Source organism: Grus americana, chromosome 8 (assembly GCF_028858705.1).
Source record: "Grus americana isolate bGruAme1 chromosome 8, bGruAme1.mat, whole genome shotgun sequence".
Lineage (NCBI taxonomy): Eukaryota > Metazoa > Chordata > Aves > Gruiformes > Gruidae > Grus > Grus americana.
This window is the reverse complement of record NC_072859.1, coordinates 19,438,934-19,456,592: the sequence shown is the minus strand read 5'-3', so window position 1 is coordinate 19,456,592 and position 17,659 is coordinate 19,438,934. Positions and strand designations below refer to the sequence as shown.

The 17,659-nt window shown below is 36.2% G+C and overlaps 1 protein-coding gene across 1 annotated transcript in view; it reads left to right on the top strand.

Moving 5' to 3' along the window:
* The window catches only part of HS2ST1 (heparan sulfate 2-O-sulfotransferase 1), an 83,299-nt gene that overhangs the window by 58,257 nt on the left and 7,383 nt on the right, over window positions 1-17,659 (top strand). The window contains exons 2-4 of the mRNA XM_054833874.1: window positions 3,788-4,026; window positions 10,525-10,610; window positions 14,173-14,311. Of these exons, the coding sequence (XP_054689849.1) occupies window positions 3,788-4,026; window positions 10,525-10,610; window positions 14,173-14,311 (464 nt within the window). The remainder of the gene's footprint in view (window positions 1-3,787; window positions 4,027-10,524; window positions 10,611-14,172; window positions 14,312-17,659) is intronic.

Below are 17,659 nucleotides of genomic sequence, written 5' to 3'. Positions count from 1 at the left end.
TCTTGACTTGAAAGGGCAGCAATCTTGAAGATAAATAATTTCAAATTTTTCCATAATCAGTGGTGGCCTACAGATCGAATGCTGCTATTAGTGCTTCTGCTGAAGGAGAAGACATAACTTGCCCATTATATGGTATTCTCTGGTAGCATCTGACTGGCAAACCAACTGGTTGCTAGCCATGGTATTTCCTGGAGTTTTGCTACAAGAGGATAGCTCAAGAAACATAAGTCATGGGAAGATGCTAGCAGTTACAGAAATGGGATAAGGGAGGATTTCAAAGAACATGTAGACAAGTGGGTGGGAAATTAGCAACCACTTCTGCCACCTGAAGACTTGCTGCAAATAATTAATCTGCTGGTAAAGAACCAGTGTAGCAGCCTTTATTATGCTGATCATATATGGTACTGCCTGCGTCCAAATTGTCCTTGCAGTTGATGAAAGTTTGCACGTAGGACAACTGCAGATGACAGAACAGCATTTTTCCCAACTGTGTAGTAATTATATTATTCATTACATTGAACCTAAACAGACAGTAATAAAAAAATGTGAGATAGAGTATTTCATGCCTTAAAATTATCATATATTACTACAAAAAACTGCCTTGTATTCAACGTACCACTTGCTTAAATGCTGCATAGCTTTTTAAATTGATATAGTTAATTAGTATAAAACTTAGTGTGGACAGTCTTAACCCAGTTTAGACACTTGCCTCTTAATAATTTTGCCTAGATGTTTTTCTTACAAAACCAAGGTTAAATAGAATGCAATGAAAGCAATGAGACTGTAGGACATCATTTTTCCACAGGTTCTCTGATAGGAAAGAAATGACTTAACCTGATTATTTTTTTTTTATTTATTTCAGTGAAAACAGTCCAACCTTACATAGACAAGTTCTCATAATCAAAGTTAAATTTGCAGGGATGTCATCTAAGGAGATTTTTGCTAAACAAAATATACTTAATAAATACCTAGCATCTTTTTCCTCCCTGTCTTCCACATGTAAAAAGTCATTAAAGCATACATTACATTTCTACTGTAGTTCTAAAAACATATCAGCAATGTTCATTTTTCAACCATTACAGCTTTTACTTCCAGGATGATTTCAATTTTATAGAAGAGCAAATGAAGTAGTTAATCAAATGCTCATCAATTCCTCAAATTCTCTAACTCCTGATTAACATAGTTACCCAAAGACTAGTCAGAGTTGCATGTTACCATTACTGGACCTCTTCCCCCCCCCCCCCCAGTAAATAAATAAATAAATAATAAATAAATAAATAAATTGTGCCATTTAACAGTTAAACTGAATTTTCAAAGAATTAGAAAAAAAAGCTTCCTCACTTCACAGGAAAAACTGCAAACTTCATGACTGGGGAAAACCATGCATTTTTATAAAACTTGCAGTTTTCCTTGGTGTCCTATTAATAGACTATAATGAAATAGGCCATTAGGATGGCTGACCAGGTTAGACACTTTCAGGTGCTTCATCTGCTTCTCGCTAGCTTGAGCTTCCCTTGCACTTGAGCAGTTTCTATCCTGCACTTCATCCTTGCTGTTGGTTCTAACTATTGTGGTTATTTGGAAGAGAATATTTGAAAGAATATTTCAGTTCTTCATCAGAAAGATTAGTTTTCATTTTAATTTGACATTTAAAGCCCACTTACTCTTTGATAATAGAACTGTGTGTACTTCACACTTGTGAAGGTTCTCCTCCTTGCATAGGTTCTCGCTTTCCCCCTCACCGTACGAAGCTGAAGGTGATTGTATGCAATAGCCTTTCTGCAAATTGCATCTAATCATACATCTTTTATATCTTATGCATAGCCTTTAAAGTGCACTTATCACATTAATTCTTGAATCATCATGGTTTTAAATTCCTCATTAGAGGAACACTTCTCATCACTCTTCCTGCAAATCACGGCTGTTTTTCACAAATGTTTACTTCTTAGATGTAAAAGGAGAAGCTTCCCTCTGCACCAGCCAGCCACATCAGCCCTGGAGTTCTGTGCAGTTACGATTCAAATCTAGCTGAGATCTACTACTCTGGTTTAGAAAACAAAACACAAATTAAATTTATTTCATTTCAGCCTCTCTCGATGGTATTCAGTTTCCATGTAGCCTTGGGCAGCCATGTGGTTAACTATGCCCCCTACCAAATGCTTCCTCTAATCTGTTACTGGCAGGAAGGGGAGAGTTGCTGTTCCCTTTTTGTTGTAGCCATCTTCAGATGGATGAAACCTGAGTCTGTTGCCTCATCTCTTTCCAAAATAGGACGTTTGCCAGCAGTGATGGGAGAGGTAGCAAATGAGAAAGGAAGGAGCAAAAACTGTGACTGATGTAGTGGGGAGCAACAGATGTCATGTGGAAAATTGAGATATACTCAATAAGCATTTTCTACAAACATTTTCATACTGATGTAACTTAGTTATGGGGTGTGAGATACGAGCATATGAGTGAGTGAGTGAGTTTAAGCTTTGAAGCATTTCAGACAGATGGAAGTTTGTGGTTGAAGACAATTTATGTAGAATTACAGGCTACTGGTGTTCACAGCTTAATGATTCTGCTTTAAAAGTGATTTTATGTTATAATTAAAGAGATGGTGAAAGAGAATAGAAGGAGCTGGGTTACAGGAAGCAAGGGGACTAAAGGCCAAGAGCTGCCGCTGTTACAAGCGTGTCATCCAGAAAGAGCTATACCCTGTGTAAGAATATAATACAGAGAATTACATGTTACTCTTCTGGTACTGACTTCAGCTTGCACTATTGGCCAATGCAGATTTCTTTGAATACATTATTAAAGGTGATATCACAATAAATGAATCAGAAAAGATGCTTTGACATCTGTATTGCAAATTGTATTAAAGTATATACTTATCTAGACCAGAACAAAGCTGTATCTGAATCAGCACAAAATATTTGATATTCAGCAGCAGCAAAAAAAATAAATAAAATGCTGTGATACTGTGGGGTTTATTTTCCAAATAGACTTTTAGCACTTGAAGCAGAGTTCAATTACTCAGAGTATTGCCCTTTGTATAAAAGGAGAAATGGTTTATTTGCGATGTACTCACCTTGCCAAAACGTCTTGTTCATAACTTGCTTTTCCATGTTTCTTTCTTTTTGATGTATTTGATACATTTCAGAACTCAGAGATTGCTCTTCACCTTAATGTTAACTGTTTCATAAGCACCACTTGCTCCTATTCTTGTTAAACTTGAAATTAATAAATTTAATTGAATTTTTGCAAATCCATTTATTGTAATGCTTTACACTTGGGGCTTGTATCAATTGAAACAAAAAAACAATGGTTTCATCTGAATTCCAGTGCCTCTATACAGTTAATTGACTAAATCGCTAGTGTTAGTATTTCTACTGTTTTCAGAAAATTCATATTCTCCAAATTGCTTGAGTTATTCCTTTTATTATAATTTTAAATAGATGTTTTATAGAAATTATTTGGGATATTTTAGCAATGTCACCATTTTGATAGCGTTTTATAGACATTTTTCTTTAGAGACAATGACTTTCAGTACATTAGCATGAGTCATAGAATACAGTATGTGTTCCCTAAGTATATTGTTTTCTAGTCTTTGTGTTCTCTGTCAGACTAACTCACCTTTAATCATTCATACATTTTATAGATTAAGTTTTGCTTCAGATGTGTTAGAAATATGTATGACAGCAAATGTTTCCGTTATTGCTTTTCACCAGGTTATTTGCATTCTACGGTTTGAACTTCAAAATTGGTGACATTTATATGGAAATTTTATATTTCTCATCCTTAACAGAAAGGGCTATTGCAAGACATGAAGTCAGAGAAATAGAACAACGTCATACAGTAGATGGCCCCCGACAAGATGTGACACTGGATGAAGAAGATGATGTGGTGATTATTTACAACAGAGTACCTAAGACTGCCAGCACATCCTTCACAAATATTGCCTATGATCTTTGTGCGAAGAACAAATATCATGTTCTACATATCAATACAACCAAAAATAATCCTGTTATGTCTCTGCAAGATCAGGTAAGCTGCTGCATTTGGGATGTATTTATTAAACAAGGGGAAAGTACAGAAGACTTATTTGCTATTGCAAACTTCTGTGGTCTGATGGAATTGGGTTTTATGTCACATCTTCCAATATAAATGAATTATAATGTGTTTATATTTTCTTTGTAGAGAATTAATATTATTTGTTAAATAGGTTTAGGTTTTTGCTGTGCTACTGGAGGTGGTAAGTATCTGTTTATTGAACAAAAACAAAGCTAAAAAGGGACACAGCTAGGGCAGAAATGACCTTTGTTGTTACAACTGGTAAAGTTTATGGTATTGTTAACTGTCTGCCTTTTGGCTGTGTAATAATATTTGTCTGTCATCTCCATCTGCAGTGCATGCAGTCTTATGTGCTTTCCTCTCTGAGTAGTGCAGGCGCTGTGCCATGCTGTCAGGGCTGTACTTCTGTCTTTGGTACTAGGTCTGGTCAGGTCTCACAGGTGATAAAAACCAGTTGAAAGAAGTGGTTGTAAATAGCCTGCACTCTAAAGGAACTTTGCATCCACTTAAAGCTGTCACTAAAATCGGTGTAGTCCCAGGCTAGAAATGAACATAACTACAACTGCATCGCATGATGAGTATTAAAAGAAGACGATGAAGGATCAATGCTCTGTTTTTCTTGGTGTGGGGTGTGGTGAGGGAATAGAATTTTTGTTTTAATTTTTAAAATAATATTTCTTTGCTTGTTGTGAGTGCACATGCAGGGAATCCAGGTCAGAAGTCTGAAACATCACTATGTCATCATCCCTGTCTGTGAAACAAATGTTTCCAAACTCCGGGGTTTGTACTACCAGTTATATGCGGATTATCTTAAGTTAATATGCAGCAGAGGCAAGAACTGTTCTGCATTGCAGCGTGTCAGCGCTGAGGCTTCCAGTTCCTTGAAGTGCATGCCTACATGCAGAAGCAGCTCAGCACAGCTGCTGGGGTGGGGCGAGGGGAAGCAGATCGTAAGGGCCCTCCACTTCCCTTTCTGTATGTGGGAGAAAGATGGAGGTAGGGATCTTAGTGCAGGGAACATAGAGTGTACTTGGGGTGGGACTGGGAACCTGTTTTGTGATAGTGGGGTTGTGTTACTGTTGGGGTTTTGCTGTTGTGAAATCTTTTCCTAAATATGAAGGTGATATTGTCATACACAATTACTGAGATTACTAAATCTGGTAGCCATCCCTATGATCTTGGTCATTGCATAGAACAAGTACTACAGATCTATGCACCAACAGCAGAGTGATTTTTCAAAAGGTTTAACAAGCCTATATATGTTAATTAAAAATCATGCTCAAGTCAGTCATACTTAGTGCTGCACTTCCAACCACAGATTCTGTTTCTGTCAAGGTGTCTCTCTGAATTGTAGTGGTCTGTCCTGAAGGATAGCAGAGCTAGTCATTGATCGTATAAATTAAACATAGGCAACCTTGCCTTACATTTCTACTTTGTTTGGATTTCATTCAAATCAAATTTGTTCTTTACTGGCTTAGTTTTGTCTAAGAGAAAGTCTCCTCCTCATCTTCCCTCTAATAATTACCTGTTGAAAAATGAAAATCCATTAATGCTGAGCATGTATGCAATACTGGCAGTCCTACTTTCATTCGACACTATGCTATTGTCCAAGGTGGTAAATTAAGCTGTTTAATTAGACAATTGATACTCCTCTTCTTCAGTGGCCGTTAACTGGGAGATGCTGACAATGAAAAACTTTATATATTGCATAGTTGTTCAAAGAAGAAGAAATAATTATTTATCTTTAGTATATTGAGATAGCAACCTGCCATTGGAAGTCATAACACATAATTCTGGAGATGGCAGGAGTGCTGAGTAGTAGCTGATGTAGGTTTACTCTTTGTGGGTTTGGATTTGCATTAAATATTCACATGCCACCTTCATCAGTATAGCTCACTTCAGTGCATTAAGTGTATATGCACCAGTAGTAAAATACATAAACATAGAGACAAAATTGTTTTATCAGTGATACTGTTTGTGAAAGTAAATCTCCCTAAGCAAGGTGAAGATTGTCTTGGGCCTGACATAAATTTGTAAAATAGCGAACCCTTTGTTATGCACTACTTCTGCTGAACATTTCCCAAACTAATTCTGTAACAGATTTTGAGTTCTCTGCCCATATGTGAAACCTTTACTTCTTAAATGCAATCTAAAAAAAAGCCCTATTTCCCTATTTAAAATCTACTCCAAATATAATCTGTATCTGATTTGAGATAATCCAATAAGAGTCCCTAACACATCCATTTTAGTTTCGAATAGAACTTGTCCCAGCAGCCCTCCTTTCTTTTGCAGTTTCTCTGACAGCAGGATCCTGGGAACTGCCCCTCTTTGCACAGGTTGGGCCTTTTCTTTGCAGCAAGCTGAGTGCCATGTTGCCCATGTTGCATTTCTGACCTGTGTGGTCTGTAACAAAAACACTTGCTTTCATTGAATCAGAGTAGTTGTTTGGTTGGATTTTATTTGTTGGTTGTGTGTTTCAGTACTGATACCTTTTGTCCCTACAAGTATGCTTTTGTTATGGCTAGTTGGGTGGCATACCAGCCACACAAACTTTAGCTTTTTTGTTACATGGTGAATTTGTCATCTAAAACATTTAAAACAAAATTACTGTTCTGTTTTGCAGCATGTATTCTTGATATATTATTAGAAAAGGGGGTATGAGAACATGTTCTCTGTGCTGCTGTTGTGAACATAGAAAAGCCATGGTACAATTAGCCAGCATTTCACTCCCTCAGCTTGCTGTTTTCTGTTCCTTGTTCTTTTTTCTCCTGCAGTTTCTCTCTCCATTTTTCTCAAAAGAGCAACCTGAAAATATATAATCTTGCTTCTAAATGTATTCTAAAACAGTGGCCTCTCAGAGGACAGCATACTCATACTGACTTTAGTAGTACTTACTTCCTCTGGCGGTGAAGGTTTCAATGGCTGTCAGAAATGGAACAAGTAAAAGTTTGCAGCGGCTCTGTTAGAAGTGGAACTAGTGTCATGTGCTCCTGAACACTTAAGAATTCTTCTCTTGGAGTTAGATGGCCTAGTGAGTACTAGTGTCCACTGCTGTACATGTGCCAATTGTATTTTTCCTTCTGAGAAAGAGCTGCTCATGCGAGGTGGGTATCCTGGCCGTACCGTGGCTGAACTGGTGAACTCTCTTTTCACCATCTCAAAATTGCTTCTTGCCTGCCCTTGCCAAGAGCTTGCTTGTGGTTTCTCATGGCATGCAGCCAAAGGTGTGCTGCGGGTCTGTGTCCAGCGTTCCTGACCCTCTGATTTAGATCTAACTATAAGTTATTAGCTTGTATGACAGCTTGGATAGCTCTGCTACCAGTGCCTTTCTGCAGAGGGATTCAGATTCAGTCATCCCATCAGGCTTGGTCTTTAAATCTGAATTTCAGATTTCTGACACAGTGTCAGTTTTCAGTCTTACTCGAGAGCTCTTTTTTTGTAGCTCAGATGGAAAATCCTCATGTGTCCTCACCCGGCTAGTCTTGTGATATTCATCCCCCCAGTTATTTGTAATTTTAAGTCAGTTATTTAGCTACTGATGAAAAAAACTAGAATATAATGACATGAAAAGCTTAGGCTTTTTTGGTATCCAAAAGTCCATGTGATACCAGGCCACAGGGTAATGACCGTACCACCTTTGGGGGCAGAGGGTGTGTATGTGTGTGTTCAGGCTGTAGAGAAGAGGCATTGATGGAAGCTGTTAGTGGACAGAGGTGACAGCTTACAACAGTACTTTGGTTTGCATGCACAGATTTCCCAGGGCTTTTTGCTCCGACCAAGTATGCTGGTTTGGGGGATTTTTTTCCTTTGACTCACTGGGACTTGTTTTAAATTCTTATCGTCCTAGAAACTGAATGTATTTAACTTACCTTTCAGGACATCTTACGCCCCCAGAGTACGTTTGATCTGGCTTTTTAATTCAGTGAAGCTCAGCTGATTTCTCACTCACTAAAGGCTGTGAAGCAACTTTGTAGCTGATTATATAAAAGCACCATGAACCAACTTCACAGGAATTCCATTCACGTCTATCTGAACTTTTAAAGTAACCTCAAATTTTATTCAGTTGGGTTCAGATGGAGAAGCTTGCTCGGTCTCTTAAAAGCTCCAGTATCTGCTAAGCCCTGAAAAGAAAGGTAAAATTGATCATATTTAACAGTACGAAGCAGCAAGAAATATTCATCTCTGCCCTAAAACGCGTGAATCCAGGCTCATTAGGCTGTCTGTGACCTGGAACAATTATGATTTTTGGAATGCTGCAAACTGGGGGGGGGGGGGGAAATGATCTCTTGCCTGCAGGCTAGTTATAGGTGTTAAAAACTTAAATTCTCAGGGGCACAGCGTGTTGCTGGTCTGTCTTAAGGCAGGTGTAAATGTCACAGCTGTCTTATAAAACCCTTTCTAGCCTTCTCTTAGCTTGCCTGATGTTAATGTTAATAAAAGGCTAGAACATCCATCCTATGTTCATAAAAATTATTTCATCTTATGTTCATAAAAATTATTAGCAGACAACGACATTGTAAGACAAAGACAATAAAGGATTTTTTTTTTTTAACTATTACTGGAACATCTGAGGTTTGATGCCAGGTGGTGGCGTAGGGATCTAAGACAAAACCAAACCTTGGGATTTTGCACTTAACGCTTCCCTGTGTCTAGTCCTAGTCTATTAGGAGTATGAAAGCTTGTTCATGGAAACGTAACTGAAATGTACGCTTTAATATGCATGCTACACTACGCACAATAGGTAGCATAACTGGTTTACTTGTGGAGTTGTATCAACCAACCGTGACATTTTGAGGTTTGGGGGTAAGGGAAGGGAGGATAATGTATACTTTGCATTTAGGAAATTTCTTTCCCAGGTATAGAAATATTCATAGCTGAGGCTCTCCACTGAAAATATCTTGTCATTAATCTTTGAGAGGTACAGTCAATGAAAGTGTGGTTTGTTTCAGTAGCAGTAAAGATAGTTCATCTGGATTCAAAGCCTCATAGATATATTATCAGGTTGTTTTGTGGACAAAACCAGGCAGAAAGCCAATGCAGTTTATGAAACACCATTGTATAACATTGTGCAGAGCTTTTCAACTAATTTGCCACAATTTTCATGTGGAATATATGGTTAAAATTGTGAAATGGCACAGACTGTGAAACTTGTACACTGAAAAAATGAATGCTGCCTGTTATTAAAAAGTAATACCCATTTCTTTTACCTAAGAGTCCAAGAGCTGGTGTTTGAAGAAATAAGTAAAGGTTATCAATCTCTTAAATCCTAGACTGCAAGTTTTGCACATTTGAAGAAACAGCAGCAGGCCAGTCTTGCCTCTTAAAATCCTCCATTGATTGGTTATAATAAATAATAAATACCATGTTTCAGGACACTCACAATCCATTACACCTTACAGAATATTAGTGTGTTGTCTTGAGCTCTCAAACTTTCCTTTTTTGACTGTCTTGTCTCACTCACTTCAGTATCTTTGTGGTTATCTATGTCACTGTATAACAGAAAAGATACTGTAGATGTGCAGGGAACGCTGTCTTCTAATTCTCAGCTTGAGAAATGGCATATCATTGTCAGACAGCTCAGGCAGTACAAATTTATCATCTTTATTATCCAATTCACTAGTTTTGAAATAACTTTCAGAGTTAAATGCTTTGATGTTAAAATATTCTGTTCATCTAATAATGCCAAGCTATATCAGGATTTGCATGTCCCACTTAATTTGATCATACTTTCTGGTTTGGGGCGTGTATCTTATTTTGGTTTTATCTTTGAAATGTAAAGCTATTCCTATTTTTGTGAAATTGGCTGATAAAACAGTTATCAGCCCTTGTTTAAGGGCTACTTCATGCTTTACCATGGAAGTTTCACTGAAATGTTAGGCTTAAGGTAATTATTCAAAATAGTAAGCTATAGATCTAATTTACACTGTATACATTTTATAAAATTTCTGGATTACTTATGCATTGCATTTTAGGATGGAGGAGCAAATGAACCATCAGATTTGTTTCTTATGTCCAGGTAAAACAGGTCTAAACATGCTTGTAAATCTGATACACTTTTATTTGAGGGATTAAATACAGATCAGACAATTCCATCAAATTGTACTTGAATTTCTACTTATTGCTGAGGGAATTCTGCATTCCTTTCAAATTACAAATAAAATGAATGGATGAAAATTTAAATGTTTGTCTTGCGAATGATTCTGTGGTAGCTTTCCTTGAATTGCCCTTCTGATTGCTGTATTCTGCTTTTGTTAAGTTTCTGATCGTTAAATTGTGATGATCTAAAATGAGTCATCTGTATGCTTGCAGAGAAGTCTATTTTAGCTGGCACAAATTCTTTGGTAATATTCAAAATAGACTTTTTTTCTAATACATTACAACATTTTACTTAGAAACCAGAAAACAGCATGTGTGGGGAAACTTAATCTGTGCCAGCTGGACAGAAACACTTTCTGCTGTCTACTTTTACAGGTCCGATTTGTGAAGAATGTGACTTCCTGGAAGGAAATGAAACCAGGATTTTACCATGGACATATATCTTATTTGGACTTTGCAAAGTATGTTACCCTTGGATTTATCTGTTGAGTAGCATGGTAGTTTCAGTTGCTTGGATCCAGCTGGGATATTAGTGCCCTCTAGTGAAAAAAGTCTGACAGCTGCAGTTTCCATAAATTCGTACACTGAAATTCCTATAATGGGCAATATTAGGTTTTGATATTTCACAGCTTTCTCTTGTCTTTTTGCATGATAAAATGTAGCCAACTCTCATTTCAAAACTGTTTATGTGCTAAGTTTAGTAGTCCTTGTCTGAATTTTACAAGCTTGTTTTACTGAAACTCTTGGCTGTTCTCAGGACCACTGGCAGTTCTGCCTTAGGATTGGCTTCCCGTTCTGTGATGTTTAAGATACATCTTCTCAAATATGTTTCATATAACAAGTAATACCACCTGCCTCTTAAATTATGTAGTTCTTCTCTGTCAGAGTATCCCTTTAAAATATAACTTGTAATATTTGGTAAATGTAAAGCAGTTTTCTGGCCTATAGTAATTTGACTTGCTGTAAAAAGCATTGAAATAATTCTTGTGGAGTTAAATCTTGCTACTTCTAAAACTAATGTAAAAGAAAATGAAGTAAAAATCCTCCCAGTGACTTCAAAGGTTCAGGATCATATCTGTATTCCCGCTTCCATGTGTTTCTTTTCTTGTCTTATTTTTGCTTCTGGACCTAAAGCAGTGATCCTCAGTAACTCAGTCTTGTGAAACCTCCCCTTGAACTGGCAAGTCAGTTTTGCTTAAGGTGCTTGCTAGGCAGTGCTTCAGCTTGCCTCACTCACTTGCAGCATGGGAAAATGGTTTAAAATTGAAAGAGGAATTTTCAGATCTCAGCATATTCGACTGCACAAACAATAGTAACCACTATTTTTACCTCTTGCTGATAGTCAGTCCTCAGTAATGTTATGTTTCTGTATTAAAACATTTAATGAAATTAAGTTCTTGTATGTAAGAATTTCTTTTGTTTAGTCATTGTTTTTAATTATTCACTTTATGTACACTGATTTTTTAATTTAGCTTTTTATTACAAAGAACGAGAAGGGGAAATGAGAGCTTCATAGCTTCTCAGTACAGTGTATTATATAATAGAAAATGCTAAAAGCTACAGTAGTAGTTGGAAACTACCAATGTCACCAAGTAAAAGCTTGACGTTTACAAAAAGTAATAGGCAAGAAGTCTTAACTGCAATTCAATCAATCAAATAAAATGTATCAAATTTCATTCGCTTCCTTTCTGCCTTTTTAAAGTTCAAATGCTGCAACATTAATAAACCCTTGAACTGAGTAACAGCTTTCTGGAACAGCAAAGGTGAATGTTATTTTATACATTACTTCATAAAGCTGAAAACTTTTTCAGATACTGAAACTTTTTAAAGTAATTATTTTGCATCTAGAAAGCATATAAGCAATTTCACAGATTTCTTTCATCCGCATCTTCCCTCCAGGACTGTGTTATCCTTGTGTTTGTGGTTTGTTATCCTTTCACCTAAACGATTTATTTTTTTCCCACAACAGCTTGCTTTCTCATACTTTAGGTTTTCATTATTAAAATAATATCTTGAATACTCTGGTTGTGCTTGCCAAGGCCCACACTTTTAAGGCTGTGAGGTATGTTCTTGTAGTGAACATTCTTGTAGTTGTGAAGTGTAAAATATTTCAGAAAACTCTATGCCTGCTTATATGCAGACATCGGACTTAGGTCCGCTGTCAAGTATCAGAAGTACCTCTTAAATTATGCTGAAGCCTGAAGTACTGGATTCAATCAATGACTTACAGTATTGAGGACAGGTTGTCATAACCCATCCATGTAGAAATTACAGTAATAAAAGTTTAATATTTTTTTCTCTCTTTTTAATTTATGATCCACCCTTATTCCCTGGTAAATGGTTGGAAAAAAGCTCTTTGACAATGCGATTGCCAAATCATTATTAATAAAGTTACCATAGTAACTGGCTTACGTTATCATAACTGAAGCTAGTTTTGCGAGGTCATGTGCAAATCCATATGAATGTACGATCCAGCACAAACGTTTCCAAGGGCTTGGACACCATTATTTAACCCACAGATACATATTACTGGTTGAGGCTGCTGCTATATCAAAATGCTTTGTTATAGCCTTCTACAGCATTTGCAGTTGAGTCTGTACAAGGAGACACATGTGCATGTGTCAGGCACTTTAGTGCACCTTTAAAGAGAGTGCAGTCCAAAGTCTGGACTTTGCATCAAAGTGGTTGAAACATTCACACACTCTTATTTTGTGGACTTTGGGGAGTAAGAGCTGGCATACAGACAGATGTCGGCAATGCTGCCTTTAACTGCCACTGTCTGATTCATTGGTACTCTGCTGGCAACATCTGAAGAATCAATTGGTCTTTCTGTAGCCTTTAACAATTTCTGTATCTGTAGCACTGGTCTTTTGCAAAGTAATGCCTTTTAATTGTTTCTAACTTCCTCTTTTCTGCTGCTTATTCTGTGTTTCTGTTCTTCAGCTTTTCAATTTAAGATTCCTCATATGAGCAGTATCTGGTATTATAACTTACAGAGTACCACTTTAACCATAATGGTACTGCATCTTAAAACTACGAGCACTTTCTGTTTTAGCCAAGTTAGGAGGATTGAATGGCCCTCTGTCAATGCGGAACACTTTCCCAGTTTGCATGGGAACAGAAGAGAATTTTTTTTCCAGCTCCTAGCTTTACTTCAGGGCACTTGACACACTTGCAATTTCCATTGTGATATAACCTCTTCAATAGTTGGATACCATATTTATTTGCCACAGTAATGTTTCAAATGGAAAAGAAAATAAAACCGAGAAATGTATTGTAAAAGCTGTCTAGAATGTAGATCATTAAAGGGTAGCATTTGCACAAAACAGTTTTGGTGGTTTAAATCTTTCTCGTGTGTCCCATGAGCTTACCACGTCATTTCATCAAGCTTCCTGTTTGTACCACAGTAAATCAAAATTTGCTTAGGGTAAATGTCTAAGGAAAAAATTTATATCTTTAGATAAAGAAGTTAATATGGTTACAGATACTATCTTAGGCTTATATTTAATAAGCATAGCCATATGGATCCAACCCAGGTAATGGATGGGCTCTGAGCCCTGTCTTCCTTCTGTAGGAGTTCATGTCTCTGACAACTGGAGACCTGCCAGGAAAACCACTTGCAGCATTGAATAGCACAGTTCAGGAGGGCAGGAACTCAGTACCAAACTTCCTTGTACTTATTGCTAACACATATGTGGCTGCTAGACTAATTAAGGCATTTCTAGAGTCTGGATGGTTGTGTTAACATTTTTGGTATCTATTGTGTGAGAATATTTTGGGTTAATTTGTTTCTCTAATAAAAAAACCCTAAAATCAGAATCCCGGGAAAACTGAATTTGAACTGACTTTCACGTCCACGTAACACACTGGATATGGATGGGAGGAAGTGATCATTAAACTTCCCCTCACCATCATCATCTCTCTATATATATTTCAGTTGTATCAATAGAAACAAGCTTTGAAGTAGTAGATGAGAAGCTTTGATTTGGCCTTTAAAAGACATTTTTTCCTCTTTTACTTCAGATTTGGTGTTAAAAAGAAACCAATTTACATAAATGTCATAAGAGATCCTATAGAACGACTAGTTTCTTATTATTACTTTCTGCGCTTTGGAGATGATTACAGACCAGGGCTACGGAGGCGAAAACAGGGGGATAAAAAGGTAAAGTACACTTTATTATATATGTTGTTCTTACTAAAGTTAATGTGAAAACAATTTAAAAAAATGTCCTGATAGAGGCTGAATAGTTCTTGTATCAGCATTGGTGATGATGGTGGCTTTGTAAGTTCTATTCTCCCTTTCTTGTCCATACTGGACCAGAGTGTAACATTAATTATGTTCTTTGTAACCTTATAAATTCACTTTATGGTGCAATTTGTTAAAAAAATTAAATGAAATTTTAAAAAATGTTTTCAGATATCCAGAGTCCTAAGTATCAAGTTAAGCTTATTCTCCTGTGTAAGAAATCTACATTTCTTCTTGAAGACTGAGAGATACATCTTTCACCAAAAGCTGTAGAACTGCTGATGCTTTGGCTTTGATATTTGTTTTTTTATAATTAGCAACCCAATTTATTTTTTTTAAATGTAAGTATTACAGTGGAGTTGTATAAAGAGTCTGCATGAAAACTACGGAGTATAAATCATACATTTCTATACTTCCTTCATCTGTCTTAGGTGTCTATAGGAGTAGTTCAGGTTAGCATATTCAAACCTTGATGACTAATTCAGTTTCAGAATGGCAACATCATTTAGGCTCCATTATATATTTATTCTGGAAATAATTTATGCATCCACTGTCATGGTTTGCAGTAAGACATTTATTTGTTGGAACATGTTGCTTTGGATTTTTCTTAAATCGGGAAGAAAAATAGGGTATTAAGTATATTCATATAGTTTATAAAACTATAGTTAGAGCAGTGTGGAAGCTTTTATAAAATGTAAGGGGGTTTTGTACTTTACAGAGCCAAACACTTTTTAAAATTTCAGTGGCAATAGTTTCTCAAACTGATGAAATTTTTCTGTAATGTCGACGATTTAGTGTAGCACTGTGTGAATACTGAGAGGCATTGAAAAATTAACTAAACAAAAGTCACATCAAATACAGCTTAGTCTGTAAACACTACAACTAATAAACATGACTAATCATTTTGTATGACCCTTGCCATGCCATCCAAATAGTGTTTTTTAACTACTGGGAAGAGACCGATCTGCTTTGCTTTCCACTTGATAACTAACTGCTCCTCTGTTATTTAGGTTTTGGCGCCATCTTCAGCTACTGCATTTCAGTTTGTCCAGACATCCTACAGCATAGGCAGAGGAAAGCTTCAAGCAGAACAGTAACTGAAATTACGCTTTAAAAAAATGTGTCTTCATAAACTGACTGCAGAGATGATTTGGTGTTATGGTATCATAAAGGCATTTTTAAAAAGGGAGACAGGATCTCATACTTTGTAACCTTTTCACGAGGCGCGTGATTTGGCCAGTGGAATTCCTTTGTGGTAAAGATGAATGAGGTGGAAAGTTCAGTGTGTTACGTAGTTCAAGCTGTTTATAGGACTTAATATTTATTAAAAAGACTGAAATTTAAAAGTTTTGGCTTATTTTTGAATTATAATCCGAACAGACTCGTTAGGTAGTCACTGGAAAATGTTAAGCCAAAATCCCAAATGCTACTGCTTGGTAGACTGCACTTTTAGTTCTGATTTGCTGGAAGATGTTGAAATGCATTCCTTTTTATAATGTTTGTCATGCATTACATTAATAATTTTATGTTTTTTCTATTTACGATGCTTTTTTTCATATTGTCGCTAACATACCACTTTATTTAGGTCTGAGACTTAGTTGTTGCCATATAGATTTAACTTGTTGTGTAAACATCTCTAGTTCATTTGAAGTGAAATTGATTTGATATGCCAAGTTTTAGGGTTTCTTTCATTTATATCAGGTGATGCTATTTTTCCATGGTGTTTCCAAGAGAACTGTACATATTTAGAAGATGTCAGTTTTAAATACATTTGATATAAAATTCAGTAAGCTCAACAATGGATTGACCCAATCGCAGCATCTATAACACTGATATCTGCGCTAATCTGTGTTATAGTAGGTTCACTAAGAGCTCTTCAGATGAAAAGTAGGGAAGGTCAAAAATGCAATCTTTTTAATGGAAGTCAATTGTGCCTTTATTAAATGGAAAGGAATCTCAAAATACTTTACACCCTCACCCCCTCCCAGTCCATACTACAGCATTTCTATGGAAGAGTTCTTCGTTAATTTTCTTTCTATATCCCTGTGCTTCCAAAGTTATGGATAGCTTGGCTTCAAGAACAGAGTCTGTAAAGACAAGTGTTTCTTATAGTGAAATCTCTGGATGGAGTAGTCAAGGTAAGTATATAAGAGGAAGTGGGGAAGGAAGCCTGTCCTATTTCATCTTAGAAAATTACTTGCTTGCTCTTGCATATTAACTATAAAATAACCTGCAGGTAAAAGCAAAGAAGTCTTTCTTTTGACAGGTGCCAGTTCATATTTAGTATACACATTCATAAATTAGGAGGTGCATTTAAACAATTTAGTTCTTTAGGTAATGCTGATGTTATAAAGTACTCATGATAGATCAGTGCAGAATTTCTGTAGAGAACTATGCTAGAGAAAGCATACCAGTGTCTTGTTTTCTTAGTTAAGCTGCATTTTTATCTGTCATACGTGACATGCATGAGGTATTCCAAACTCAAAGTGCAATGTGGACCAAGACACAACAGGTTAATCCCTGCTTTGACCTGATATCAGTAAATTTTTCAGATTATCTCAGGAACTTCACCTCAAAATAGAAGCCAAGGGTGTTGTCCTTGTTCTAACACCGAATAATTAAATAAATGTATTTTTACATAGTTTTGAACAGAAACTTGTGATTATACAGAAGAAACAGTCTAAAAAGTTCTTTGTGCGATCACTTATTTGTTATTAAATATTTTTTTTAAAAAATCTATCCTAGATACATGGCTTATATCTTGATTAGAAGTGTCATAAATACTTACTTTATGGTGACTCGGTAAAATATTTACAAATTCTTTCCGATGCTAATAGAATTCTTATTGTAACTGTATTACTGCAGTTGAAACTCTCTGTTGCTACAGCTTTCTATTGACGTAGAGCTATGTTGTATGGATGGAGTATTCTGTTATGCAGGGAACAACTTGCTTTCACATCTTCTGATTGCCAAAAATAAATTAGCCTCTGAAATGGCAGTTATTTGTCCCAATATTTAAAATGTAATAGAATATTGTTTAAAGTAAAACACAAAATGCAGTGTTCTATTGTATAAAGATCCAGCTGTTTCAATATCCACAAATCCTGATGGCATTTGACGCTGTATCTTTAGTGACTTCTTTTGTAAGGCAAGAATAATGATACCAATGCTTATTGACTAGTTTTGCTTGGTTTGACTTAAAGCCTTTATCAAAGATATATCAAAGGTATATCAAATGTATCGGGTAAGATCAAATTGTTAATT